Source organism: Exophiala dermatitidis (genome assembly GCF_000230625.1).
Source record: "Exophiala dermatitidis NIH/UT8656 unplaced genomic scaffold supercont1.1, whole genome shotgun sequence".
In the NCBI taxonomy this organism is placed as follows: Eukaryota; Fungi; Ascomycota; class Eurotiomycetes; order Chaetothyriales; family Herpotrichiellaceae; genus Exophiala; species Exophiala dermatitidis.
Genome location: NW_008751646.1, coordinates 76,363 through 100,924, shown reverse-complemented (window position 1 = coordinate 100,924; position 24,562 = coordinate 76,363). Strand labels below are relative to the sequence as shown.

Here is a 24,562-nt window from a genome sequence, read left to right as displayed (position 1 = left end):
TCTACTCTGGTTGAATACAGTAGAGCACTCCTGTTGCTTCCTGACCCATCAGCCTGATGAGTACCATGGCACCGGCGGTCTCTTGGGCTTATTTACACCTACAAAACGCTAGTCCAGGTTGGGCACGAGGGTCTCGAGAACGTTCAATGCAATGCAATCTACTTTGTAGTACCCAGTGCTACCAGTGGGCACCCTCGTCGTAACAAGAAGATCAAGGACAGTTCCGCGAATTTTACACAAACCAAGCACAACTCCTTTGAATCGTAATCCCTTGAGGCGCACTCTTGTGCGACCGTGGACCTGGGCAACGACTGAACATCATAGACGTATCACCAGTCCACATCTTCATGATACAGCTGGTTCAGTCCAGCCATCATCGTAGCCAAATCACCTTCACATGGCCAACTAGGTACAAGCAGGGAGATGGAGGAACAAGAAACAAAATGATATCTGCAATCAAAACTTTTTTGCATTTGCTAACTTATGTGGCCTGGCAAGCCTGATCTAACGCAGCCAGCGAAGACCTTTCCTCGGGTCTTGTAAAAGAGCTCCTGGAGGCCGTGCGGGAATCATCCGGAAGACATAGATCCTGTGCAACTCAGATCCAGATCCTCCCATCTCCCGTCCCACCGGCCTCCCAAAGCTCGCTTGATCGTTCATGTCGAAAGTCTATTTGATCATCATGTCCCATCGTTCGAAAAAGAGAGAGAGAGCAACCCGCAAGATAACTTTTGGTGGTGAAGCCGCCATTGTCTCGTCACAAAGCCTCCATCGGCCTCATCACGAAGTTTCATGATCCGTGTCGTGAAATTCTGTTGCTCACGTCTCCTCGCTCTCTTTCGTTGCAAACTGACGCCGTGATGTGTCTGGAATCCATGGCACACATCATCCGTCCTCTGTCCACATGAGGAAAAGTTCGACATGCTCAGGGGGTATCTGGAAATCGATCGGAAAAGCCAACGCTATCTATCATGTATCATGCTGTGCCCGATAATGGTCCTCGGAAAAAAAAGGAAAGCTCCCGGTGTCGTCGTCGTAAAAGGGAGCAAACCCATGAGAAGGATCGAGTCTGCTTGGATGCCTTTTTTCAAGCCCTCGGGCACTCTTCAGAGCGCGATTCGAAAGAAACAAAATCGAAACTGATGCTGGAAAAAACAAAATAAAGTGGCCGCCGGACGGTGAGAGACGTCGACTAGTCGTCTACCACCAGGAGGAAGGACCGCTGGCACCACCGCTTGGGTTGCCGTAGCTGCCATAACCGCCGCCGTAAGCCCCACCGCTGCCGCCGTATGGTGCCCCACCATAGCCACCAGCACTGCCGCCATAGCCGCCGCCAAAGCCACCACCATAAGAAGGAGCACCGCCTGCGCCTCCGCCCATGCGACGCATGTCACGTGTGGCAGAAGCACCACGACCGCCACCTCCACGGCCACGACCGCCACGGCCACCACCGAAGCCAGAGCTCTCACGAGCAATGTTCTCCAAGAAGCCAGGGACTTCCTGGTGAGCTTCCTTTAGAAGTTCAAGGAGATCGCGCACGATGCCACGGTTGCCACGGTTGAAAAAGGCAGTTGCAATACCGGTGTTTCCAGCACGTCCGGTACGACCAATGCGGTGCACATAGTCGTCGATGTCGGTGGGAAGGTCGTAATTGATAACATGTAGCACATTCGGTATGTCAAGTCCACCTAAGGAAATGAAGTTTGATGTCAGTAAGGTGTTCAAAGGAGGGAGTGGAAAGGAAAATCAGGATGTCCCGCAAAGAGAGAGAGAGGGGGGGGGGTTGCGGATTGAGAAGGGAAAGACTTACGGGCTGCTACAGCAGTAGCCACCATGATCGGGCATCGGCCGTTGCGGAAGAATTCCAATGCTCGCTCACGCTCGCGTTGGGTGCGGTCACCATGGATGGCGGTGGCCGGGAAACCTTGGTTGATGAGGAAGTCGGACAGGGTGTCGGCCATGCGCTTGGTTTCGACGAAGATAAGGGTAAGACCGCCATTGTGGCTATGTAGGATGTCGAGCAAGACGGAACGCTTGTCTTGGTCCTCAACATACTCCACTTTCTGGGTGATGTTCTCGGAGGTGGAACCAACACGTCCGACAGACAAGAAGACATAGTCCTTCAAGAAGTCGCGAGCCAGCATCTGGATGTCGCGGGGGAAGGTGGCCGAGAACATGAGAGTTTGGCGGTTCTGAACAGTAGGCATGTCTTCACCCTCGACAATGCGGCGGATCTGAGGTTCGAAACCCATGTCAAGCATACGGTCGGCCTCGTCGAGAACCAAGTACTTGATGTTAGCAAGCGAGATGCGGCCTCGCTCAATGAGATCGACCAGACGACCGGGAGTGGCAACAAGCAAATCGCAACCGCGTTCAATGGAACGAAGTTGAGTACCGATGTCGGCACCACCGTAGACGACGCAGGGTCGAACCCAGGAACGGTAGGCGAATTTGCGGGCCTCATCGTAGATCTGAGAAACAAGCTCACGAGTAGGAGCCAAGATCAGGGAAGTAGGGAAGGCCTTTCGCTGACGATAACCACCACCCGAGGCAGGTGTGGCAGAAGGACCATGCTGGAATGCCTGAGACAGGATTGGGAACAAGAAACCTCCAGTCTTGCCAGAGCCGGTTTGAGCACAAGCCATGAGGTCTCGTCCACCCATGACAATGGGGATAGAGTACTTCTGCACAGGAGTGGGATTGCTGTAGCCTGCGAGCTTGATGTTGCTGAGCAAATGGTCATCAAGAGGCGGGTTGGTGAAGGCGTTGACAGGTTCAGGGACGTTTTGGCCGCTAGCCTCGACAGGGATGTCATCGTAGTTGGCAAAATTGATGCCCGTGCCCTGACCCTTGGTTTCGTTGGGAGCCCCGAACAATTCGCGTTCGATCTTGGGATTGGCAGGACCGGGGATGTGTTGACCGTCTTTCCATTGTCCATCGCCAGAGCCACGAGCTGCATTACCGCCGTAACCGCCACCAGGAGCACCGTAGGCATTGGGGTTGAAAGGACGAGGATTCCCATGGCCGGACCAGCCGTTGGATTGAGGTGCAGGAGCAGGAGCGTTTGCCCAGCCGCCGTTGCTGTTGGTGTTGTTTGCCCATGCGCTGCCGTTCAAGCCTTGTGTCGCAGGTGGACCGTTCGCAGGACGAGGACCAGCTCCATCCATGACCGCCACCGGGGGTCCACGAGAACCTGGCTGGCCGCGAAGGTGAGGAGGGATGTAGGCCGAACGACCAGTCATCGGACCCTGGGGTGCGTGCTTGGATTCGTTCAAGGTAAGACCGTTCATGTTTAGAGAATCAGCCATGTTGAAGAGTAGTGTGGACTTCTGAGATTGCTGAAACAAGTAATGTCAGTAAAAGCGTTCAAGTAGGAATGAGAAAGTGAAAAGGGAATCAAGTTGAAGAGGCGAACGTTCGAGAAAAGCCTGGCGCAATGCAAAGGCAGATCGGTTGAACGGTGAACCAAATCTCAGTGAGGGAAATAGGTGGCGGATGTGATGGAACGTACAGTTTGATGAATTTCCGAACGTTGTTCGATGCTTTGTTGGCTTGAATGGTATGATTAAGCCTTTTTTCAAGTCACGTAAGGCTGAGAGGAGAGGTGACTGAAAGGTGAGGTTTTGTGGTGCGTTAAATTTTCAATTGTCTGCGAAGTTGCTTTCGTGTCCGCAGATAGAAGAGAGACACAGAACGCCTCTCCAAGTCTATCCGAAAGTGAAACGAAAGGCAGAATGAAGAAAAAGGACTGTGTTGATTGTCAGTCGTGGTTGTGGTGAGATGGGCAAAATGTAGAGTGTTGAAGAAAAGGGAAAAGACTTTTTAAAAGGCGCAGCCTGCGCCAGGACTTTTTCTCTTGGGCGGCGAGATACTAGTACACGCTGGCAGAGCGCAGGCGCTAGAACCCTGCAGAGCCCAGAAGGCTTGCGGCCACTAGCAGCGATGACTGTTACACGCTAGTGCAAATTAGTACTGGTCTTGGCCTATGACAGCTAGACCCTGGGCCCTAGGCTTAGATAAGCTTAACACGGTGAAAGTTGCAGGTGGGATTTTTGGTGGCGAACAACTCCCGCACTCCGCCTCGCCAGCAGGCTACAGTGTACAGATTCTTCAGATGTGATCCGTAGGCGAATCTAGGTCCCGGAAGAAGTAGGTCGATCTTACGTTCCCCGGATTAGACGATTGGTCATGGCTCATGACAGTATATCTTGCCACTGACGTTATACGCAAGGCTGGGCCTTGGAAGAATCATTTAGTTGTTTCATCGAGCGTCTATCTTAAACTACACTTTTCTCGTCCAGTTTATCGTAGTTGGAACCCAACCTTCGTCGTCGTATCAGGAAGAAAGCCACACCCAGCAACACGAGGAAGAAGACTGCCTTCTGCAAATATGCTTGGGTAATCATGGTCTCTGCTGGTGTAGTCGCGTCTGCTGCTGCAGGAACATCTTTGGCCGGCGAGCCTAGCTCTGTCTCAGGCAGCTTGGCCCCATGATCGTCCTCGTCATCATTGTAGGTGTTCCCGTCTGAGGCAAGGGGTTCTGTCATATGGTCTCAGTATGATGTTCTGCGATACCCGCCCTCAAATCTATAGCTCGGCGTGGATACCTTCCGGTGGCACTTCGAGCTCTCCGCTCTTCACGATCTTGACAGGTTTGGCGGGTTTGTCACCGGAGCCCTTGGGGACGTTTTCGATCTTTTCGACGACGTCGTAGCCCTCGAGGACTTCTCCAAATACGACATGGCGACCATCAAGCCAACTAGGCACTGTTAGTGATTGCACCCACATAATGCCAGGACAAAGCATACTTGGTGATGGCTGTTGTGATGAAGAACTGCGAGCCGTTGGTATCTTTACCGGCGTTGGCCATGCTCAAAAGACCCTTCTTGGTGTGCTTGATCTTGAAGTTCTCGTCCGGGAACTTGTCCCCATAGATCGACTTGCCACCAGTGCCATCTCCTCTGGTAAAGTCACCACCCTGGATCATGAAGTTCTTGATCACGCGGTGGAAGGTTGACCCCTCATAGCCAAAGCCCTTCTCGCCAGTTGCTAGTGCTCGGAAGTTCTCAGCGGTCTGCGTTGAGAGTATACTTGTTAGCTCAGGATTTGGCCAAGGAGGACCAAGCATACCTTGGGAACAGTCTTGCCATACAAGCCTAGGACGATTCGGCCTAGAGGCTCGTCACCGTGTTCAATGTCGAAATAAACTTTATGCGTGATCTTTGGGCCTTTGGCGGCCTCCGCAGTCTGACCCATGAAAAGAAAGGTTGCGGTCAACAAGACCATCAACGAGATGAGGATACGCTGTAAATTAGCCATATCGAAGATCATCGACACAGACGGCTTAGAGAAAGATTGAGGGTCGTGGGGAAGAATAGATGGTGTACCGTAGGTAGGGTCGTAGCAAAAGCGGAGGACAGGTTGTTGATTCCAGCCCGCACCAATGCAAGGGGGGTTGGAAGTGCCCCATTAGCTGAGTACTCCCCCGTTGGCTCCCCCAAGGCTGCACTCAGCCTTGCACCCGCCCTTACTAAGCCTGCCAAGCATACTTCCGCTCCGCAGCGCAGGAGTTTCAAACCTCTACTCTCGTGTCCCCCACTGAGAGCGAGTCAGGTATTGTACTGGTTGCGGTGCCCGAACCCATCTTTTAAACATTTCTAGAGGCCAAAGAGGACCAGCACAATGGTGAGCCACAAATTTAACTTAATATCTGCCGTATGTGGGAGGCTGACAGTGTCTGCGACAGGTCTTTATTCTGGGGGTCAACTTCCCCGAGCACCGATTCGTCTGGGTACATATACTTACTCTTCCCGGTTGTTGGCTTTAATTCGCGCAGTGACTCTAACATGTATCTCATAGCGCTCTCTGGAAACCTTCTTTGGCATCGGCCCGTTTACCCGCCAGCGCATTATGGCCCGCTTCCACCTGCACGATACGATGAAAGTCGGCGAACTCACACAAACCCAAGTGCTCGACCTTACGGCGCACCTTGACTCGATGAAGCTTGAAAACCACCTACGCCGCCAGATTCAGCAAGATATTCAACGACTCCGAGATACGGGAACATACCGAGGGCGACGTCATGCCATGAACCTGCCGGTTCGGGGCCAGAATACCCGAAGCCAGGTCAAGACTGCAAGAAAACTGAACCGGGTGGAAAGGTTCTAGGACCTGTTGTCCTTCATTTTGTCAGGGGTGATCTTTACTATGGCGTATCGAGAAATGGCACCAAAAATGGGTATCAACATGATTGGGACTGTGGGTGGTGCGGCTTTGTACCGTCCTTTGAAGAGTACTTGCATTGCAACAGGCGTTGGGATTCTGCTCAACAGTGCTTCGCATATTCGGAACAAATGTATTGTTCGTGATGGGCCTCTGAGAGGACCATCTGGCAATAAGGATCTATATTCTGTCTTTGTTTCAATCTCGAATGTAGAGTACGGCAGAAAAATCAGAGCACTCCAGATATAAACAAACGTCTATTTCATATACATGCTGTATTGCTCAAAGATTAGTCGTGACGGTCATGCTGTTACTATGCACGAGCAGCGTTGGGGGCAACCCGCCGACCAAGACCTCCAAATCGCTGATATATCGGAGACTGTCGGTCTCGCTTCTATACGTTCCCTCAACTGGGGCTGGCAATGTCGTGAATATGACGGCGGTGTCATCGCTGTTCTGTAGCATCAAATCATTCAGGATAAGGTGTTGTGCTCGGCTGGGGAGGTCGTTGAACGAAAGAGGTGTGGCGGCAGCTGTGGGATATCCTGAGGCGGGCTTGGAAGGGCTGCTGTCATCCTTAGCCCGCTGATATATCGATCGCCCTCCGGAAGCCGGCGGTTCCTCCGCCTTTTGTCGTCGTGGATGAGGGTCCGATGCAAACATGATGGATGGCCCAGCTCCTTCTTCGCTAGCCACCTTTGCCACAGGTACTGGTTCACATGTGAAATTTGGCGATGGCGTTCGGGGTCGCTGTGAAGAAGCCACCTCTAGACCTTGGTGTGGTGAGGTCGGTGCGCTAGCCGGAGCTTTAATGGCAGTGGATTGAGTGGCTCGGCCCCGGCTTTGCTCTGCTTCTGAGCTGTTGAGGTCTTCCTCAAGCCGGATCAAAGGCTCAGAGGGAGCGCGCATTTCTTCTCTCCTATGCGCGTCTTTTCTGGCTTTGCGACTCGATCTCTTGGAGCTTGTTCGACTACTTTTTCTTGACAGAGTCACAGCCTTAGGAGGAGCATTTCGGTCTGCGGAGGATGGCTGCTGGACATCCGTTTCTTCATCAGGCCGGTCTGCCTCGTAGAATTCATGGTCTTCCCACGTGTCGTCAGGCTCCTCGACACTCTCCTCTTCTGCTTCCGAGTCTTCTGTTTCCGAATTTGAGACGTCAGAATCACTAGGGTGAGACGCATGTCGACTAAGCATGTCATCATCCAGACGAGAGGTCGTCATGGAAAGGCTGAGGCCGAGGCTGGACAGATTGCCGAAGGTTGGCCGCTTTTTCGGATCAGCTAGGATGCGACGCAATCCTTCGAGCCGAATGATCGAGTTCTCCCTTTTGTTCTGCAAAGAGCTGCTTGGCCAGACGCTGTCGTCCGCGACACTCAAGGCGTCCACCGCACCCTCATCAGCGGATTTTGACTTGCCCCGGATGCTCTGGAGTTCACGCCACCACAAATCATCTTCCAGGACCTTGTTGACCTGGACCTGAGTTTCCTCATCTACATCTTCTCCATTGACAACATAGTTGTATGACTTGACAGTGCCACAAGCCAGCCAGAATACCAGCACCTTCGCCTCGATTCGAAGGTTCTCAAGGAGAGTGGTGACACGACTCCGCTCCTCCTCCAGATCCGTTTCATACTCGACAAATACCGCCACCCGGAGTTTGTACGCCTTCTTCCAGGAAGGAACGGTATGCAGGATGCAACCTAGTTGTAAGATGAGCGTATACGTGTCAAAATTGGTCGTAAGGACATTTCGCCCTTCCCCTTCAGCGTCAGATATGACTTCGGCTGACATTTGGATAGGCCATAAGTCGATGTATTTCTTGGTTAGCTCATCTGTGCCTTTTGGGAGCTCCAAGTCATTGAACCCGGCCGCAATGGCGACGTTAGTTTGGAGTTTGAGTATCATGTCCTCCAGCACCATGACATAACTTTGGATATCCGTCCGTTTCTCCACGTAGCAGGTATCCGTCGGCAGCTCGCCTCTAACAATGCTTCTGCTTGTTCGTCGCTTCCGCAAAGAGCCATGTTTGCGTTCCGGCGGAGGGCTAGGGACATCGACAAGTGGCTGCTCGGCTCGAAATTGTTGCAAATTGTAGAACCCAAAGATGACAATGTTGGGCCGCATTCCTCCCAACCCGGCGGACAGAAAAATATTTCTTGCGCCCCACTCTATAGATGGCGAAATGGCAATATTGACGAATGCTTTTATCTTTGACACTTCGATATATTTATTCCAGGCTGACTGCTGGCGACGGGCCTCCGGTACCGACTCACCAAAGTTCTGCGTGACAATGACGTGGCCAATGATGAAGAGCGCACCCTTCTTGAGGGAGTTGCAAAACTGGATCAGCTTGTACCCTCGCCTTGGGTCATTCACAAAGAGTAGAATCTGTGGCCGCCAGAATTTGACATGCTCGTTCTTGAGGCGTAACAAGTATTTGCGGACTTGGTGATAGATCAGCACCTCCGAGATGGAGCCCCAAGGCTTCGGCGGCGTGGTGTAATGGATCAAGATGATCAACATCAGAAGGAGACAGATCGACCCAGAGGCAGAGATTCCGTCCACGAAAAACATGCTGGCGACACTCAGTAACGCTCCCATGAGTGCAGTCCACCAGTTGAAGTAGTGAAAGGACGGTCGAAAGTTAGGGGCTGAGCCGATTTTCAGAAGGAATGTTGCGACATTGAGCGCAAAGAAAGTCCTTCCGAGCGGTTAGACGGCATCATATATATTCGGGGCAAGACTTACATCAGATATGCCATTGTAACGAGGGACGCGATGCGATTGATGTCAAGGAGAAGCGTGGCCTGCGCTACAGCGAAGGTGAAAAAGATGGCGAGGACGGGTTCATCATTTTTGCTTGATCCCTGGCTAAATATTGACAGCCCCGGGAGAACATTATCTCGAGCAATGGCCTGGAGTTGCTTGGCTGGCCCAATGATGCCCATGAGGACGGAGAAGAATGTTGTCGCCAGTTCCCCTGCCAGGATCAAGCCGCCGGAGATGTTGGTGTCTTGGATCACATTCACATTCTGATAGAAAGACTCCCTAGTAATGCTCGCAGCCAAGGCAAGGATAACAAGACCGTACGAGATAAATGTGAGGCCGAGGCCAGCAAGAGTACCTCGCGGGATGGCTTTGCTTGGATTCTTGAGATCGCCGGACATGCTTGCACCGGCAAGTATTCCTCCTGTGGCGGGAAACAGAATACCGAAGAGATCCTGATAGTCCTCCTTCGAGCGCAGCTGACTGCCAGCAGCCCCGCGAGTGAAATGAGGCAAAAGGTTTTGCTTCAGAGTATGGACGCTTAAACCGGTAAAATGGGTATATTGCTTCGAGATCTCAAAAGGTTTCAAGACAAGGGCAGAGAAAGGAATGCTGAAGGTAGCAGCAAGGAGAATAAACAGCAATGCGTTGCTTGCACGGGCGAAGATGGCGCTTCCAGCCAAACAGATGGCAACGCACGAGACCACGACGACTGTACTCCATAGGTACTGCCACCAACCTCCCTCAGGAAGGGTATTTGCCCAGTTGCCGGAGATGGAGCCGAAGTTGTAGTTCAAACAATCGACAAGACCAACTGCATTCATCCCTGTGTTGAAGACAAATCCAAGGTAGGAAACAAGGCCAATGGCGCCGCCAAACTCGGGGCCCAGCGACCTTGAGATCAGATAGTAAGCGCCTCCACCTCGAACAACCCCATTTGAGGCCACTGCAGAAATCGACAACGTGGTGACAAGGTCAATCAAGTAGGCGGCCACCAACATGGCCAGCATCCCTAGCACTCCACTCTGACCGAGGATGAAACCAAACCGAATGAACATCAGAATACTGAGCACATTCAGACTTGTGGGCACAAAGACGCCGGAAAAAGTGCCTAGCTTCCTGCTGCCTCCTCCAGACCTTGTGCCAGCCGTGGGAAGAGGTGCCCTCTCAGCTTTGCTTGAGCCATCGTAGGCTCCAGAGGAGGGCAAGTGCTCCACTGGCTGAGGCGCCCGGGCAGACTTTGTGTCGGAGTGGTGAGGCGGATGTTGAGCATCTCGATGGCCATCAAACGTCCCATAGCCTCCGTGCGTCGAGGAGCTGTTGGTCCGCGTGACGGAATGGTGTGAGGCAGTTGAAGTTGCCGTTGGTGGCCTCGATGTAGCAGGTTTGTCTGCGGTAGGTTGCGATACTGGCCTCTCCCGGTCCTCAAGCGGCGGAGTGGGCAGCGAGGATCTCCTTAAAAGCTGGGCTGCATCATCGGTGGCTGTGCGTGTCAGGAACGTGGGACGACTTCGCGGAAGAGTTCCTCGCCCCAACTTCGGCCAGTTCTTTGCTCCTGTTCCAGCCATGATGTTTTATCCTGAAGAACCCCAAAACACAGATCCATCATCATCCGGGGATCAACGACAACCAACACACGATTGGCGAAAAGACATCTCAAGGCACTGTCCAGGGGCAAGGCTGAGCTATTGCTGAGTGGGATGAAATATCTCCACGCCCGTCTCGAGAACAATGGTGGGGAATTCCAGGGCAACAATGCTGGCACTGCGATTCTAGGTCTCAGCTGAGTGGCGCGTATACAATAATGTTGTAGACGGCTTGACAAATGGCAGCGCAGCGGATATCGGAGGCTTCGTCTCGTAAGCGGATTCTGCGAGAGTCTGTGTGTTGTGGAGAGAAGGGAAAAACTATTACGAAAACAAAGGTGGGAAAGAAAAATATGATACGAGGAAAAGAACCGTGAATTGCACTTGAAGTGGGATGGAGCTGGAAAACAATGGAGACGGGAGAATGAGATGGAGCTGGGTTTCTGTCATTATTTCCACGGCTAATGGCGGCCCAAGGCTCCCCAGGGCTCCCTAGGCCTCCCTAGCCCACTGCCTGCGGTAGGTACCAGGTACTGTACAATGTACAGCGTACTGTACCAGGAACCTTCCACCTGGCTCGGAGGCTTAGGGAGGCTTGGGATGCTTCTCTGTCGCTGGCACTGGCACTGGCACTGGCACCGGCACCTAAAATGTACCGTTGTAGAGGTAAGCCTGCCATTCCGCTCCGAGTCCAACGCACACCTGGGCAGTCATCTCTCCAAACCTAATGACAGAGTTATATGGGTGCTCGGCTCACCGTCAGCGGACAGGAGCACACCTCCAAACCCCCAACCGGGCGCCCTTCAGTTATGGCTCGTGACGTGGGTGTCCACAGGGGGAGATTCCCACAGCCTGGAGGACACATTGTTACCTAGGTAGTTAAGAGTGCCTTATTTTTTAGGGGTGACAGGCCCGGTAACAGGCGAGAAGGAGGCCTCTTGTGTTCTGCTTGACTTCGGCCTAGCCCTACAACTCAGGCTTAGGACAGTCCCCGCAGGCGAGCAACGGGGCTTAGCAACTTTTGACGCTAGAAACCGCAGTACCAGAACTTCCCGGGACCAGCCTGACGGAGGCACCGTGGAGGTCAGGTCATTTTCATTGGCATTTATTGGCTGCTCGAGCCACTGGCAGCCACTGAACCAGCCCAAAGCGTCGCTATAACTTGACCCTGCGAACATCGGCTGCGGTCACCTGCACACTTCTTTATATTCCCACTGCACTCCTACCACCACATTGTAAATATACCGACAACTTGACCATAGCAACTCTTGTACTGCCTTAGGTACTGTCATTTCTGTGCATGTCAGAGCCTCAGCACCCTCCAACAACAACCTGATCTGCGGTCCGAACTCTGTCCCGTCATATATGTTCTTGCAAACCTCTCACAGCGAACCAACCCTTCCATGTCGTCGCCCGCTTCCAGGCCATTGGAGATCCGGTCAACCAGTCGAGGCCATTCTCCGGCAGCAGCGTCTCCCCATGCCTCGTCTCACCACTCAAGACATGCATCGATAGCCCGATTGTCCTCCCCGGTCCCCTCTCATCGCCTTACCACTCCTCCCGTTCCTCAAGTTCCCGTTCCTCAACAAGTGGCCGCCGACCACAACGGCAACTCGACACTGCCCAAACTTGACAGCGCTGGTTCTCTACCGGGGCCGGGGCAGTCTGCTCTTTCTTCAGCTCTCGCCGACCAGTCTGGCCAGAAAACTCCCACCCGAGTCAAAACTCCTACGCCTTCAATCGATTCGACTCCAAAGCCGCCGTCAACAACGCTCAGAGGAGGTTTGGGAAGTCATGACAGAATACCAAGAAGTAACTACGGATCTTTCGAGCCTCCAGTGATGGCAGGGAGTCCGGCTCCTACGGAGGATCCAGAAGTGGTGAAACGACATCTGGTGCAGCCAGATCAAGGGTCAGGGCGGAATGCGGGTTCCATACGCCTGGATCTGAACGAACCGGGCACTGGTCTAGGTCCCGACGAATTTTCGAGTCTACGTTTGCAGGGAGGAGATATGACACGGGCCATCTACCGTTGGGCCGAAGATCAGACCGGGAACGCTCCAGGCCGTACGCAGAGGAGCAAGAGTTTCTTTGTTCCGCGACCGGAGCCCGAGGCTGAAGATATCCAGAATATCCGTGTACCAGGTGGATTCCGTCGCAATTACATACGACGTGCTGTACAGAATCCTGGTAGTACAGCTGGAGGCTCGGATGCTGAAGCAGCTGAGGGACACCGTGGTAGGACACGCTCCGCTGGGACAACCCAGCCCAAGTTCTTCACCAACAACTTCTTGGAGTTTCTCACGCTGTACGGACACTTTGCTGGTGAAGATCTGGAAGAGGATGACGAGGCTCTGGGGCCGGACGAATATTTCTCCTCCGATGCCTGGGATGAAGGCAGTGATCAAGAACCCGGCGAGGACAGCGCTCTGCTCGCCGGCAGCACACACACTCTCCGCAAGAGGAAGCATAAAGAAAGGCCGCCAACAGGCAACAACAGCAGCATGAATGCCGCATTGCTTTTGCTCAAGTCGTTTGTTGGTACAGGAGTCCTGTTTCTGCCGCGAGCATTCCTAAACGGCGGCATGTTGTTTTCCTCGCTCGTCCTCATTGGCGTGGCTGCTCTCAGTTTTCATTGCTTCATTCTTCTGACCAACACCCGTAACAAAGTCGAGGCCTCCTTTGGTGAGATGGGCGGCATTTTATACGGCAAGTGGTTGCGGACGCTGATCCTCTTTTCGATTGTGCTCAGTCAGATCGGCTTTGTGTCAGCTTACATTGTCTTCACCGCGGAGAATCTACAAGCGTTTGTGTTGGCTGTTTCCAAATGCAAGAGTTTCATCGATATCAAGTTCATGGTCATGATGCAACTAGTCATCTTCTTACCTTTGAGCTTGATCCGGGATATCAGCAAGCTTGGCTTCACCGCTCTAATTGCAGACGCCTTCATCATGCTGGGGCTGCTTTACCTGTACTATTACGACATTTCGGAAATTGTGTACCAAGGAGGCGTTGCCGACATTACCCTGTTCAATCCATCTAGTTGGACACTGTTTATCGGCACGGCGATCTTCACCTTCGAAGGCGTCGGTCTGATCATCCCGATCCAGGAGTCGATGAGAAAGCCGGAAAAGTTCCCTGGGGTGTTGGGCATCGTCATGATTGCCATGACCATTCTTTTCACGTCGATTGGGGCAATGTCGTATGCGGCGTATGGATCCAAGACCAAGACCGTGGTCATCCTGAACTTGCCGCAGGACAACAAGGTTGTCAACGCCGTTCAATTCCTGTACTCGCTTGCCATCCTGCTCAGTACTCCGCTACAGCTTTTTCCGGCCGTGAGGATCATGGAGAACGAGCTCTTCAGCCGTTCCGGCAAGTACAACCCCTGGATCAAATGGCAGAAGAACGTCTTCCGCTTCTGCTTGGTCTGTGTGTGCGCCCTCATCGCCTGGGGCGGAGCCGGCGACCTCGACAAGTTCGTCGCGCTGGTCGGAAGTTTCGCCTGCGTGCCGCTCGTCTACGTGTACCCGCCGATGCTTCATTTAAAGGCCGTTGCCAAAGGCCCGTGGCAGCGTGGATTGGATTACGTCGTCTGCGTTTTTGGGTTTGTCGGCTGTGTCTATACCACCGTCTTGACCGTGCAGCAATGGGCCGCCGGTGGATCTACCAAGACCCCTGGATATTGTGATTCCTGATGTGCCGTGTTGGCGGCTAGACATCATGCATGCTAACTCAACCCGAGAGTGAAGGTCGTGGTGTACACACTGTATATATCATCAGTGAGGGCAGGGCAGAGAGCTTTGGCCCTTTAGCCGTCTGTACATACCTAGATTGTATAGTAGTAGCAGATTCAGGCCTCTGTTGGGTATGCCAAACTCAGACATATTAGTTGGTCTAACAATGTCATTTTGATACTAGTACTTGGGATTCATTTGTTTGACCATGACCACTGGCAAATCAAGGTTGCGGTGATGACAACAAGGCAGTTTCAATTATTGTGACTTTTTGTATCCTATCCAAATTCCAGGCGCACTATCAGTCCATCATTACGCCTCGATATGGTCTCTTGCTCAGGAGAACAAGTCTACGAAACTCGAAGGACATCTTCACAGAAGTCTTGAGGAAGAAAGTAAATGCCATGGCCCATGTACAGGCTGCAAGATACTCACAGTGCATTTCGTCGTCCCGGGTTATTATTGTACAGTCTATATAGCGGTCTAATGCACATACGTCCGTGGCGCCATCGCACGCCTGAGGCAGTGTGGAGAAATTATAATTGAGAATCACTGTACATATGTTACTAAAACAAGCTCGACTGTACGCCCTAGACTGTGGTGGATGGGATGCTTTCTAAACATGTACCGTGGCGCCAACGCGAACGCCGATGCAGGACCGATTTCATGCAGCGGCGTGCCCAACAGAGTCGTGATTAGTGCTGAGATCACTCCTGACGGGACGATTTAGATTATATACATGCACTGTATGTGCTGTGAAAGACAGCGGAAGTCACCGACGCCACCCAGGGCGTGAGCCCGAGGCGAGAATATTGTTTGCAAAACCAAAAGGGAAAAGTGCATGTCCTGAAGCCGTCTTTCTCTTGAGGGCGATGTTCTCCATGCTGGTGGGCAGGACTTTGTCCCCGGATCCGAGAGGAATGCAGAGAGAGGATGGGTAGGATGTCCAGGATGTCCAGGATGTCCAGGTTGTGTGGTGTTGGGAGCGCCTTGCTCCGCACGCTGACGGACTGTGTCGAAGATTAGAGCGGGATGGTAGGATTAAGGTTGATGGTGATGGTATCGATAATGTCAAGAACGCCGGAGGATCGATGGAGTGTATGGAAGAAATCAAGGCGGGCTAAGAGGGATGATGTTGGTGACGACGGTGATGGTGGTGATGTTGTCCATTTTGGCCTGGCGTAAAGGCTAAGCAGGATAACCTCGACAAGAACACGAAAGACATATAATTCGAAGACTGCAAAAGAGGAAACCACTAGCTAGGCCGACGTATCGGACCATACTGCAGCCAACTCCTTTGCCCGAGCGGCATAGCGTGCCTTATACTGGACAAGGGTGTCGACGGAGACCTTACTACCGCCGCAGACGACAATGACGACCTTTTTGTCCGGACTGAATCCTCGCAGGAGCTTCTTGAGTCGGCCATCGTACGCCAGCGCAACGCTCACGCCACATGCCGGCTCGACAATCATGCGTTCGTCGTCGGCCAGACGCCAACAGCCCATGGCGGCCTCGGCGTCCTCGAGCGCGAGGCTGGTGACATTCTTGCGGGACAGGAGGTCGAACGCCTTTTGGCACACTCGGACCACACCGAGCGAGGTGGCAATAGAGGTGATGCCAGACATGGTGACCAGCCGGCCAGCCAGATACGACTGATGAAGGGAATCCGCGCCTTTGGTCTCGACGGCAAGCACCTGAACTTCGCTGCCCCAGCCGACCCGGTCCATGCCATTGGCGATGCCGCACAACAGCCCTCCACCGCCCACAGAGCAAACGATGGCGTCGGGCTTTTCGCCATCAGGCATCTGTCGATGGATTTCCTCGACCATGGTGGCGGCTCCTTCCCATATGGCTTCGTTGTCAAACGGCGGCACATACACGGGGATTTCACCCTTTGCTTCGGCAAGGGGCATCATGACCTCTTTCAGATATTGGTCCGCTTGCAATAGCGTCGAACCATGCGCCACGACATTGCTGGCCCCGTTGATCTTTAATTTCTCAATGATCGTCTCTTCGGTGTTCTCCGGCACGACAACAGTGGAGGCGTAACCTAGAGCACTGGTGGCGGACACGGCGGCAAGGCCTGCATTGCCGGCGGAGCAGGAGAAGAAATGCAATGGTCGTGTGCTGCCAATGGCCTTGTGATAAGCGGCTTCGGTCAGCACCAAATTGCCGATGCCTCGAGACTTGAAGGATCCCGATGGCTGGAGATTCTCGAGCTTCAAGAATACCCGACTAGGTAGTCATGTTAGTACATCATCGACAGCAGTGCGGAAAGGCAGAGCAGTCTGTACCAGCCAGCGGCACGAGAGAGAGTTGGCGATTCATGTAATGGCGTTTCCACCCAGGGCTTTTTGCTCGTGGTCTCGACTAGAGAACCCATGATTGTATGGTACTGGTAGAGCTGGAATTATTCAGGAATGCGGACGTTGTGTTGGCCGCAGACGTCGCAGACAGTGCTGAAGTATTAATCCATGGCCAGCCAAAACCCTGTTGACACATGAATACAACATTGTTACAACATCGCCGCAGCACGTCTCGAATCTTCTTGTATTTGTTGGAGACGCTAACGCGACAGTACAATCGATGATTGGGGCCATCGCGATCTTCTCCGAGCGGACTTCAGGGCGAGGCTGTGGAGGATTTACCCCAGAATTGTCTCGGTGGATCCATCCACGACTTTTGCGCCGTCGATTGGCTGATGCGGAAGCACTGATGCGTTCGTTGGGAGAGACACGCTCCTGGCACGCCCTTTGATTCGAGGATGTCGGAGGTAGACGAAAGACAACATATGACATGTTATCTGACACGTCCTCGAATGGAGTTGGCCGATCAGTTGGCCGATAGCAGAAGCGGAAAGATGACTTCTGGCGACCCTTTGACGCCTGGTTCTACTGCGGGAGGGCCATAGGCCAAGTCCGCGCCTATATCCGCGTGGGCAAAGGTTCGCATTGATCCATCGACCTGCATCAGGTCCAGCGCAAACTTCATCCGGTCGGGCATAAACGGTTGCAGAAGGATGGAGATGATCCTTATCGCTTCAGCGCTCGCATAGAGACCGTACCGAGCGATGCGTCGTTCATCCGTGTCATCCGATTTGATCCGCTTCCACAGGGTTGAGTTGTGGAAGAACTTGTTCATCTGGAGACAAAGTTAGCATATCTGCGCGACGAAGAGGCACATCATCTTTCATACACTCCTGATCAGCTCGGTAATGAGACTGACGGCAATCCGTGGGTTTGGCTCATCCATCCATTTCCTGACATTGGTTCGAGTCGAAGTTATCTGCCTGCACAACTGTTTGATGCCCTCGTGGAGTGATCTCATGTCATCGCTGGCACCGTCCAATTTATCCTGGGAGAGGAATGTCGAGAAGGCCGCCGGATCCTCGCCGACGAGCCTGACGGCTTCTTGGACGTTGAAATTCTTACTCTTGAACACCCGATGCAAGAGATTTCCGTATCCGTCCCTCAAAATGTGTTTGTACGTCTCTGCAACCTTGGAGTTCTCGTACATGGCATCATCAACAATTCCACCGTTGTAAGCCATGTAGAATCTAATGCTGTCAACGCCATAGCGGTCCATGGCGAAGAAAGGGTTGACTCCGTTTCCAGCCGACTTTGACATCTTCGCATTATTCATGGTCCAGTGAGCATGTGTGAGGAACCGTTTAGGGAGCGGCAGCCCCAGGGCCATGAGGAACGCCGGCCAATATATGGTGTGAAAGCGAATGATATCTTTGCCAATAACCTGGCAATCGGCAGGCCAGAGCCAGCTCGGGTCGTTCCGATCGTGGTATGGGTACTTGGTCATGGTCAAGTAGTTGATCAAGGCATCGAGCCACACGTAGATTGTCTGGCTCTCATCGCCGGGCACTCGAATGCCCCATTGCAGCCGCGAGGTTGGCCGCGAAATGGACAAATCGTCCAAGCCACTTTCGATTTCCTTCAAGATGAACGCCATCCGTTGCTTGGGAATAATGGCCTTTGGATTCGCCGAGTAGAATTTCATCAGCGGTTCCTGGAAGGCCGACAACCTGAAGTGGTAGTTTGTCTCCGATGTCCATTCCACCTCTTTTCCCGTCTCGATCGAAACAATCTTGGTCTCGCCGGTCGAAGGGTCGAGGATGTTTCGAACTTGGCTTTCGGGATAGAAAGTCTCGTCGCTGACGCAGTACCAACCCTCGTGCTTGGCCTCGTAGATGTAGCCGGCATGGTTCAGTTCCTTCCAAAAGTGCTCGACGGCCGCCTGGTGGTCTTGGTCGGTGGTTCGGATGAAACGGTCATAGCTGATGTTGGCAGCATCGCACAGCGCCTTGAACTGCTGAGAATGGTGGTCGCAGAACAGCTTGACGTCGGTATTGGCCTTTTGCGCCGCCTTCTGAATCTTCATGCCATGTTCATCCGTGCCTGTGAGCAGCGTGGCCTTTTCGTCGCCGCAGAGGACCGCCCAGCGTTTGAGGATGTCCGTCAGGACGAGGGTATAGAGGTGTCCGACATGAGGTGCCGAGTTCACATAGAATATAGGAGACGTTACATAGTATGGTTTTCTTGCGAGAGCTCTGGACTCGGTCGTGTCTTTGGGCTGAGCGACGGCGGCCAGTCCACGTCGCTGGAGGGTCGATGTCGGACGAGGTGAAAGTTGAGGGAGAGGAACGCGATGTGCAGAGGCTCGACACCGAAGGAAGAAACTCCGCGCGCGATGCTCGATGGCCAGCATGGCGGAAGCCGTTGGCAATGGAAGAGACAGGAGAATGCGCAGTTGTTGCTATATACTGAACATCGAAGCCCAAGTCCAGCGCGAGCTCATCGAACACGTTCGGCCAATGCAGCTGTCAATTTTCTGAACCTCCACAATAATCACCATCTTTTTCTCCGACGCGACTAAATGGACCCTATTTAATACGATCCAAATAAATCGTCATGCGAGCCGTCCACACGAGGTGCCAGTGCTTGTGCAAACCGGGGCACGTTACAGTTCAAGTGTCTTCTTCAGCAGCCCCTGTTACAGGCCAATGCATCGCACACCGAACTTGTCGTCCTCCAAAGACCAGTAAAGTCATTGATGTTATGACACCTATCATCCATTACTTCGCGTACGCAGTCCACTTTCGCCTACGACGTCCCGACATAGCAAGGCATCAGGTGCATACCTGGCATCAGAGCCACAGACACAATTAAACATGTTATTTCCTGCCGGGACCAATCCTCTTCCATTGTTTACCCTTTTCCCTACAAACCGATAAAACCCGACAAAGTCCTGTGGACAGCGTTTCCTGCATCATGATGTGGACTCCTGTCGCTGTCACAGCCGCGTCGCAAAGAGATTTACATGGTCATGTTCATGGCATTTCACGAACTCGCTTTCGGGCTCAGGTTCGCCTTGACCCGTTCAACCAGCTCCGCCCTGGTCATCTTAGAATCGGGCTCCAAGTTCCTCTGTATAGATCGGACCGTCAGCAAAGCTAGGCAAACAAGGAAGACAGAAGGCAACTTGCCGACTTAAGCCATCTTCTCAGCTCTGTCTCGGTCCAATAGTCAGGATCTAGGCCGTAATGTCAGCAAGACACTTGCGAAAAGCAACTAAGTGCAGACGAGAAACGTACCGCCTGTAGGATCCTTCTCGGCCGGCAACATATCGCCACCCCATATACTCCATAGTGATGCGAGGGTGACGATGCCAGCGAAACCTAAGGAAGACGGAGACACAATGCCGGCGTTAACAGTGAGACCAGATCATTAAAACCAAAGATATCTCGATATGGTTGTTTCTCGTGTGTATGCTTTGGAAAGGCGGAACACACCAAAAAATAAATGCTGTAGTGCAGCGAATGTTAGCAGGAGGCTCCCAAGACCAAGTACTACTATTACAGATGTGATACCTCCAGGGCAAGATTGATTCAATCAATCCGAGACGGCGCGATTGTAGTAAGGGTTTCGATCAGTTTTGAACAGTTTGTTTGCATGCAAAATGGGACAGGACAGTGACAACATACGCGGGACTGCAATGCTTTGTCCAGAGGAGTAGGCATGGTTCAAGTTTGGCTGCCTGATCGCAAGTATGCGGGTCTGGGTCTGGGTCTGGCGGCGTGTTGTAAACTTCTGGTCGATGGCGACGTTGATGCGGCTTGACCGTGCCTGTAAACCAGCAAAAATGTAGGACTGGATCAGGGAGGCTTTCTTGAAGGAACTTCTTCGCGATGACTGGCTTATTATTGATTGTAGAAGAAACGAGGATTGTGTTGAAGTTGTCTGTGGCGAGGCAGCAGGGGCCAACGTGCGCCATTGGCCGGTCGCGAAAAAGATACTGTATCCAAGTCCGTCTACAACTTGAAGTTCGTATACTCGTATCACCACAACCGCGACGTGAACGACTATAAGATGACGCGGTGGAGGCATTCATTTATATTTCATTTCTGTTTGTATAGAAACATCTTCACCATTCAAGGCGGTCGTCGCAGACCAGTTTGATGTCGAATCTTTCGTCTCCCTTCCACACCTTCTTCCCGGAGTTACAGCTCGCAGTCGTCCTTCGGAGATCAGAAATCATCCCGCCAGGACCGCTTGCGAAGACGCTCGTTGCGCCTCGTACCGTGGAGCCTACAAACTCACGAACCAGCGCACTCAAGTCTGGATGCCTCAAGTTGGCATCCGCCCCCGGCACTCCGAGGTGCTGAATGGTATATAATCCCTCGCCTGAGCCTGTGCATTTATCTGCCGACGAGAGAGAGGAAGAGGATACCGTGCTCTGGCCTTCCAAGACATGGACTTGAGTATTGGCATGAGCTTTCGCACCAGCGCCGTGTTCAGGTGAGATTTGCCGGGTGACGAAGATCCGGATTCTCAAGTTATGCGTCGAAATCGCCCCGCGTAACGAGTCGAGCTCTTGCTGGATCCAGGATAGATCTGTTTCTCTGCGAATGACCCAGATGAGTTCAAGTTTTCTATCCTGAATAGCCTTTTCGTTGATAGCTTGGAGCAACACTGGAAGGACAAAGGTCACCCCCGTGCCCCCTGCCACGCAGAGGATATTGGTATCTGGCAACAAATGATCCACAATGGAGCCTCCATAGGGCCCGGCCAAGATCACCGAAGCAGTAGGCGCCACCCTCTCCTCGAGTTCTTTCGTCACGGTGGCAGCGCTACTCTTCTTGGTGGCTAGCTCGGCCAGAGATTTCGTGGCGCCCTGCTTCGCTCTTAGGATGTATGAATGTGCTTGACTCTTCGCCTGCGGCTTGGGAAGGCTGCATGGAGTAAAAGGATGAGACTGCCAGATACTGATCTCTGGAAAACAAAGGTAGAAATGTTGTCCCACGCTCCAGGGTTCTTGTGGGTGGTCGAAGTCAAGGCGCACCACATCACCATTGTCAGCATCTGGAAAATGCGTAATAGTGGCAGCGGTACTTCGAAACCCAAATCGGGCACCTTGAAGATAATTGTAATGTAGCAACCCAGTCCGAGCCAGGCGGACCCCGCGATCGAGGAACCATATTAGAAGCGACGGTAGGAGGAAGCAGTTGAGCTTGGCCCAATGACCCCAGCATGCGCCAATGTAGATCATGGCAAAGACATAATGCGTCTTACGGAAGAATTCATAGCCTGTTCTGCGGATGGCCCATGGCGTACTGAGAACCAGCATGACGGTCAGGAAGAACATTGCGATAACTCCCCAGATGATGTACTGTTGTGCAATCCACTCGAGACCGACTGTTGGCTGCGGCTGATAAAGTCTCAGTTCAACGACGCACCATCCTATTGTATGAAGTCCCGCCTGCACAAAGATGATGTATCCGAGCCAGCGGTGCAGGAAATTGAAATGCTGGTATGGCACGCCAGTGATCACAGACAAGATGGATTCCCGACTTGCCAACATCACCGACAAGGGCGTGAGACCGTAGGCAAGCACGCCAATTCGGTCCGACCACGGTCCAAGACTGGTGCGGGTGTTGTACACTCCGGGCATGTTCTTGACGGGCGTGACCCATTTCTTGTAGACGATACCGACGAATGTCCACACAGTGAGGTATCCGGTCAGGGTAAGCAGTATCAGCACCTGAAGGCGCGTCGTTCGACCAAAGACCGGTCTTAGGCAATCAGGGAGCAAGTATCGACGACCATAGGATGCGATCGTGTTCTTCAAGCGTATCAGGCTGCTCGTCGGTCGCGTCTGGCTGCCAGACAGTTGGAAGGATTGGTAGGAAGGCTGGTAAAGACGTTTCCCTATGCCCCAAAGAAACAGTATGCCTCCGATTGTGGCCCAGAGAATACCCGTGTACATCATTCCCAAGTCGTGCGAATGGTAAACAACGTCCAAATATTCGCAGGAGCCCACATCGTTGGTACAGGGGACTGCTCGATCCGGATATCCCCAATGATGTTGGAGGGATTTGGCATCACTCATATTCTGTATATGGCGCGCAGACAGCATGTTGAGAGTAGACGCCATGGCGAACAGGGACGATGACAAGCAGCGTCTTCGTGCAAACCACACCACTGCTTGCTCACCGTGTTGGACTTTGACCAACCGTTATATGCAAAACTCCTGTCCATGAGTGCCGCCGGCGAGGCGTGAGCGTGCAGGACCGCGCCGAACAGAGCATGCTGGACAGGGGTTGCAGTGTCCCACATCGGGCTTCTGGATATCTGCTCAGACATGCCGTCGCACGCTTGATTCCACCGTGAGAGTGGAAAGGAGACGTGGTCATGGTATGATGGCTGCAGGATGGATCCCCGGACGGCTTGGCAAGGCTGTTGAGCAAGTTCTTGACCCTGAGTTGAGCATGTTTCTGCAAACACCATGTCGTTCGCTTTCTTTTGTCGCTTCAATTAGTGGTTAGTCTCGAGTTAGACAATCCAAACCTACCTATGGATTTTACCGCGTTCGGTTGACGTTGACTGTCAGCCAATCCAATGGTGGGCTAGACTTTTGTGCTCGCGTGTCTGAGCAAGAATCCTCACGAGGCTGGCTAGCACGCAGATACATGCTCACACCGCGTCGATAGTGGTATACAGTCACCGGGGTTTGGATCGGGCCTCACCGATCAAAGTCCCCGGTCCGCGTGGCCACCCTCTTGATAGATTGCATATAACCCTTTAGGTCTGGAGCTGGCGATACTGTTGAAACTCGTTCCATCTGTAATCTGGACAACTGTGATAATCCCCTTTTCAGTAAACCTCAATACCCATAATGAGCGGCTCAATGTCGATGTCCATGTCTGACATGGCCAGCATGACCATGTCCACAGCCACCAGCACTGCCACAGCAGCAACGGCGACGTCGTCGGCCATGAGCATGAGCATGGGGTCGGCATCATCCTGCAAGATTTCTGTGAGCATGATTACTCTCATGACCCACGGTCCATCGGCTGATTTGAGCGATAGATGTTGTGGAATTGGAACGTCAAGAACGCCTGTGAGTGTCCCAGAAGGATGGCATCGTCCTGACTCCCGCAACAACGACTGACACGGAGACAAATCCAGGCTTCCTCTCGCGTAGCTGGCATATCACGAGCAATGGCATGTTTGCGGCATCCTGCATTGGAGTCGCGTTCCTTGTGGTCAGCTTGGAACTACTGCGTCGATTGAGTCGAGAATACGATGTCTTCATCCTGCGTCAGTTTCAACGGAACATCGCCGCTGCGTCGCCCGACTACAAACGCCCCAATTGTGCGGATTCATGTCGACCAGGGCCACAATACGCAACATTCCGACCGACTCCTCTTCAGCAGCTCGTCCGATCGGCACTCCATGCGGCGACATTTGGCGTGGCGTATATCGTGATGCTGTTGGCAATGTACTACAACGGGTACATCATCATCTCCATCTTTCTCGGCGCGTTTCTGGGCAAGTTTCTCTGTGACTGGACAGTGCACCACGTCCCGATTGCGGGCGTCTTGGACGACGCAAGGGGAGGGACGGTCGAGGAGCCGACCGTATGTTGCGGCTAAGAGGAGAATTGCCAGCACAGCAAAGTCAACGAGTGCTGCTGATAGGTACATGCAATGGCGGGCTCAAACGAAAATACATTGGTGCTGTCTCTGTTCCCTGGGACTCGCGGGGTCCATCCAGTTCATGGGCAGTCCGATTTGTATTTTTAGTCTCGGCCACGTCCAGACTCTCTTGAGAAAGCTCCCTTCTTCAAGACAACTTGAAACACCGAAAGCAATTCACAAATTAAAATCATGCATAGATTTTGCATCTAATGGTTTGATGTCGTTCCCTATATTATGGTATATTGTAGTTCACTGTCTAT

At 52.8% G+C, this 24,562-nt stretch overlaps 10 protein-coding genes across 10 annotated transcripts; 3 read left to right on the top strand and 7 right to left on the bottom strand.

Annotated features, from left to right (window-relative positions):
• Window positions 1-1,200: 1,200 nt before the first annotated feature.
• HMPREF1120_00037 (ATP-dependent RNA helicase ded1) lies at window positions 1,201-3,600 on the bottom strand (the record flags this gene model as incomplete). The annotated part of the gene is made up of 3 exons (XM_009154023.1): window positions 3,512-3,600; window positions 1,811-3,338; window positions 1,201-1,688 (listed from the first exon to the last, which is right to left on the bottom strand). Exons 2-3 carry the CDS (start codon window positions 3,306-3,308, stop codon window positions 1,201-1,203), a joined length of 1,986 nt encoding a protein of 661 aa, XP_009152271.1. The 5' UTR covers window positions 3,309-3,338; window positions 3,512-3,600.
• A 677-nt stretch (window positions 3,601-4,277) lies between these two features.
• Window positions 4,278-4,547, bottom strand: HMPREF1120_00036 (uncharacterized protein; the record flags this gene model as incomplete). Its single annotated transcript, XM_009154022.1, has 1 exon — window positions 4,278-4,547. One exon carries the CDS (start codon window positions 4,545-4,547, stop codon window positions 4,278-4,280), a length of 270 nt encoding a protein of 89 aa, XP_009152270.1.
• A 40-nt stretch (window positions 4,548-4,587) lies between these two features.
• Window positions 4,588-5,319, bottom strand: HMPREF1120_00035 (peptidyl-prolyl cis-trans isomerase B; the record flags this gene model as incomplete). The annotated part of the gene is made up of 3 exons (XM_009154021.1): window positions 4,588-4,759; window positions 4,809-5,074; window positions 5,131-5,319. The coding sequence occupies 3 exons, from the start codon at window positions 5,317-5,319 to the stop codon at window positions 4,588-4,590; spliced, it is 627 nt and encodes a 208-aa protein (XP_009152269.1).
• A 215-nt stretch (window positions 5,320-5,534) lies between these two features.
• HMPREF1120_00034 (30S ribosomal protein S13) lies at window positions 5,535-6,493 on the top strand. Its single transcript, XM_009154020.1, has 3 exons — window positions 5,535-5,685; window positions 5,747-5,791; window positions 5,860-6,493. The coding sequence occupies exons 1-3, from the start codon at window positions 5,683-5,685 to the stop codon at window positions 6,166-6,168; spliced, it is 357 nt and encodes a 118-aa protein (XP_009152268.1). The 5' UTR covers window positions 5,535-5,682; the 3' UTR covers window positions 6,169-6,493.
• An 11-nt stretch (window positions 6,494-6,504) lies between these two features.
• On the bottom strand, window positions 6,505-10,556 carry HMPREF1120_00033 (solute carrier family 12 member 2; the record flags this gene model as incomplete). The annotated part of the gene is made up of 2 exons (XM_009154019.1): window positions 6,505-8,923; window positions 8,971-10,556. The coding sequence occupies 2 exons, from the start codon at window positions 10,554-10,556 to the stop codon at window positions 6,505-6,507; spliced, it is 4,005 nt and encodes a 1,334-aa protein (XP_009152267.1).
• A 228-nt stretch (window positions 10,557-10,784) lies between these two features.
• Window positions 10,785-14,497, top strand: HMPREF1120_00032 (uncharacterized protein). Its single transcript, XM_009154018.1, has 2 exons — window positions 10,785-11,240; window positions 11,345-14,497. Exon 2 carries the CDS (start codon window positions 11,978-11,980, stop codon window positions 14,270-14,272), a length of 2,295 nt encoding a protein of 764 aa, XP_009152266.1. The 5' UTR covers window positions 10,785-11,240; window positions 11,345-11,977; the 3' UTR covers window positions 14,273-14,497.
• A 1,073-nt stretch (window positions 14,498-15,570) lies between these two features.
• On the bottom strand, window positions 15,571-16,694 carry HMPREF1120_00031 (uncharacterized protein; the record flags this gene model as incomplete). Its single annotated transcript, XM_009154017.1, has 2 exons — window positions 15,571-16,546; window positions 16,606-16,694. The coding sequence occupies 2 exons, from the start codon at window positions 16,692-16,694 to the stop codon at window positions 15,571-15,573; spliced, it is 1,065 nt and encodes a 354-aa protein (XP_009152265.1).
• Window positions 16,695-17,143: 449 nt separating this feature from the next.
• Window positions 17,144-19,030, bottom strand: HMPREF1120_00030 (methionyl-tRNA synthetase; the record flags this gene model as incomplete). Its single annotated transcript, XM_009154016.1, has 2 exons — window positions 17,144-17,452; window positions 17,507-19,030. The coding sequence occupies 2 exons, from the start codon at window positions 19,028-19,030 to the stop codon at window positions 17,144-17,146; spliced, it is 1,833 nt and encodes a 610-aa protein (XP_009152264.1).
• A 1,716-nt stretch (window positions 19,031-20,746) lies between these two features.
• Window positions 20,747-22,756, bottom strand: HMPREF1120_00029 (ferric-chelate reductase; the record flags this gene model as incomplete). Its single annotated transcript, XM_009154015.1, has 1 exon — window positions 20,747-22,756. One exon carries the CDS (start codon window positions 22,754-22,756, stop codon window positions 20,747-20,749), a length of 2,010 nt encoding a protein of 669 aa, XP_009152263.1.
• A 362-nt stretch (window positions 22,757-23,118) lies between these two features.
• On the top strand, window positions 23,119-24,532 carry HMPREF1120_00028 (uncharacterized protein). The gene is made up of 3 exons (XM_009154014.1): window positions 23,119-23,638; window positions 23,692-23,722; window positions 23,791-24,532. The coding sequence occupies exons 1-3, from the start codon at window positions 23,498-23,500 to the stop codon at window positions 24,255-24,257; spliced, it is 639 nt and encodes a 212-aa protein (XP_009152262.1). The 5' UTR covers window positions 23,119-23,497; the 3' UTR covers window positions 24,258-24,532.
• The last annotated feature ends 30 nt before the right edge of the window (window positions 24,533-24,562 follow it).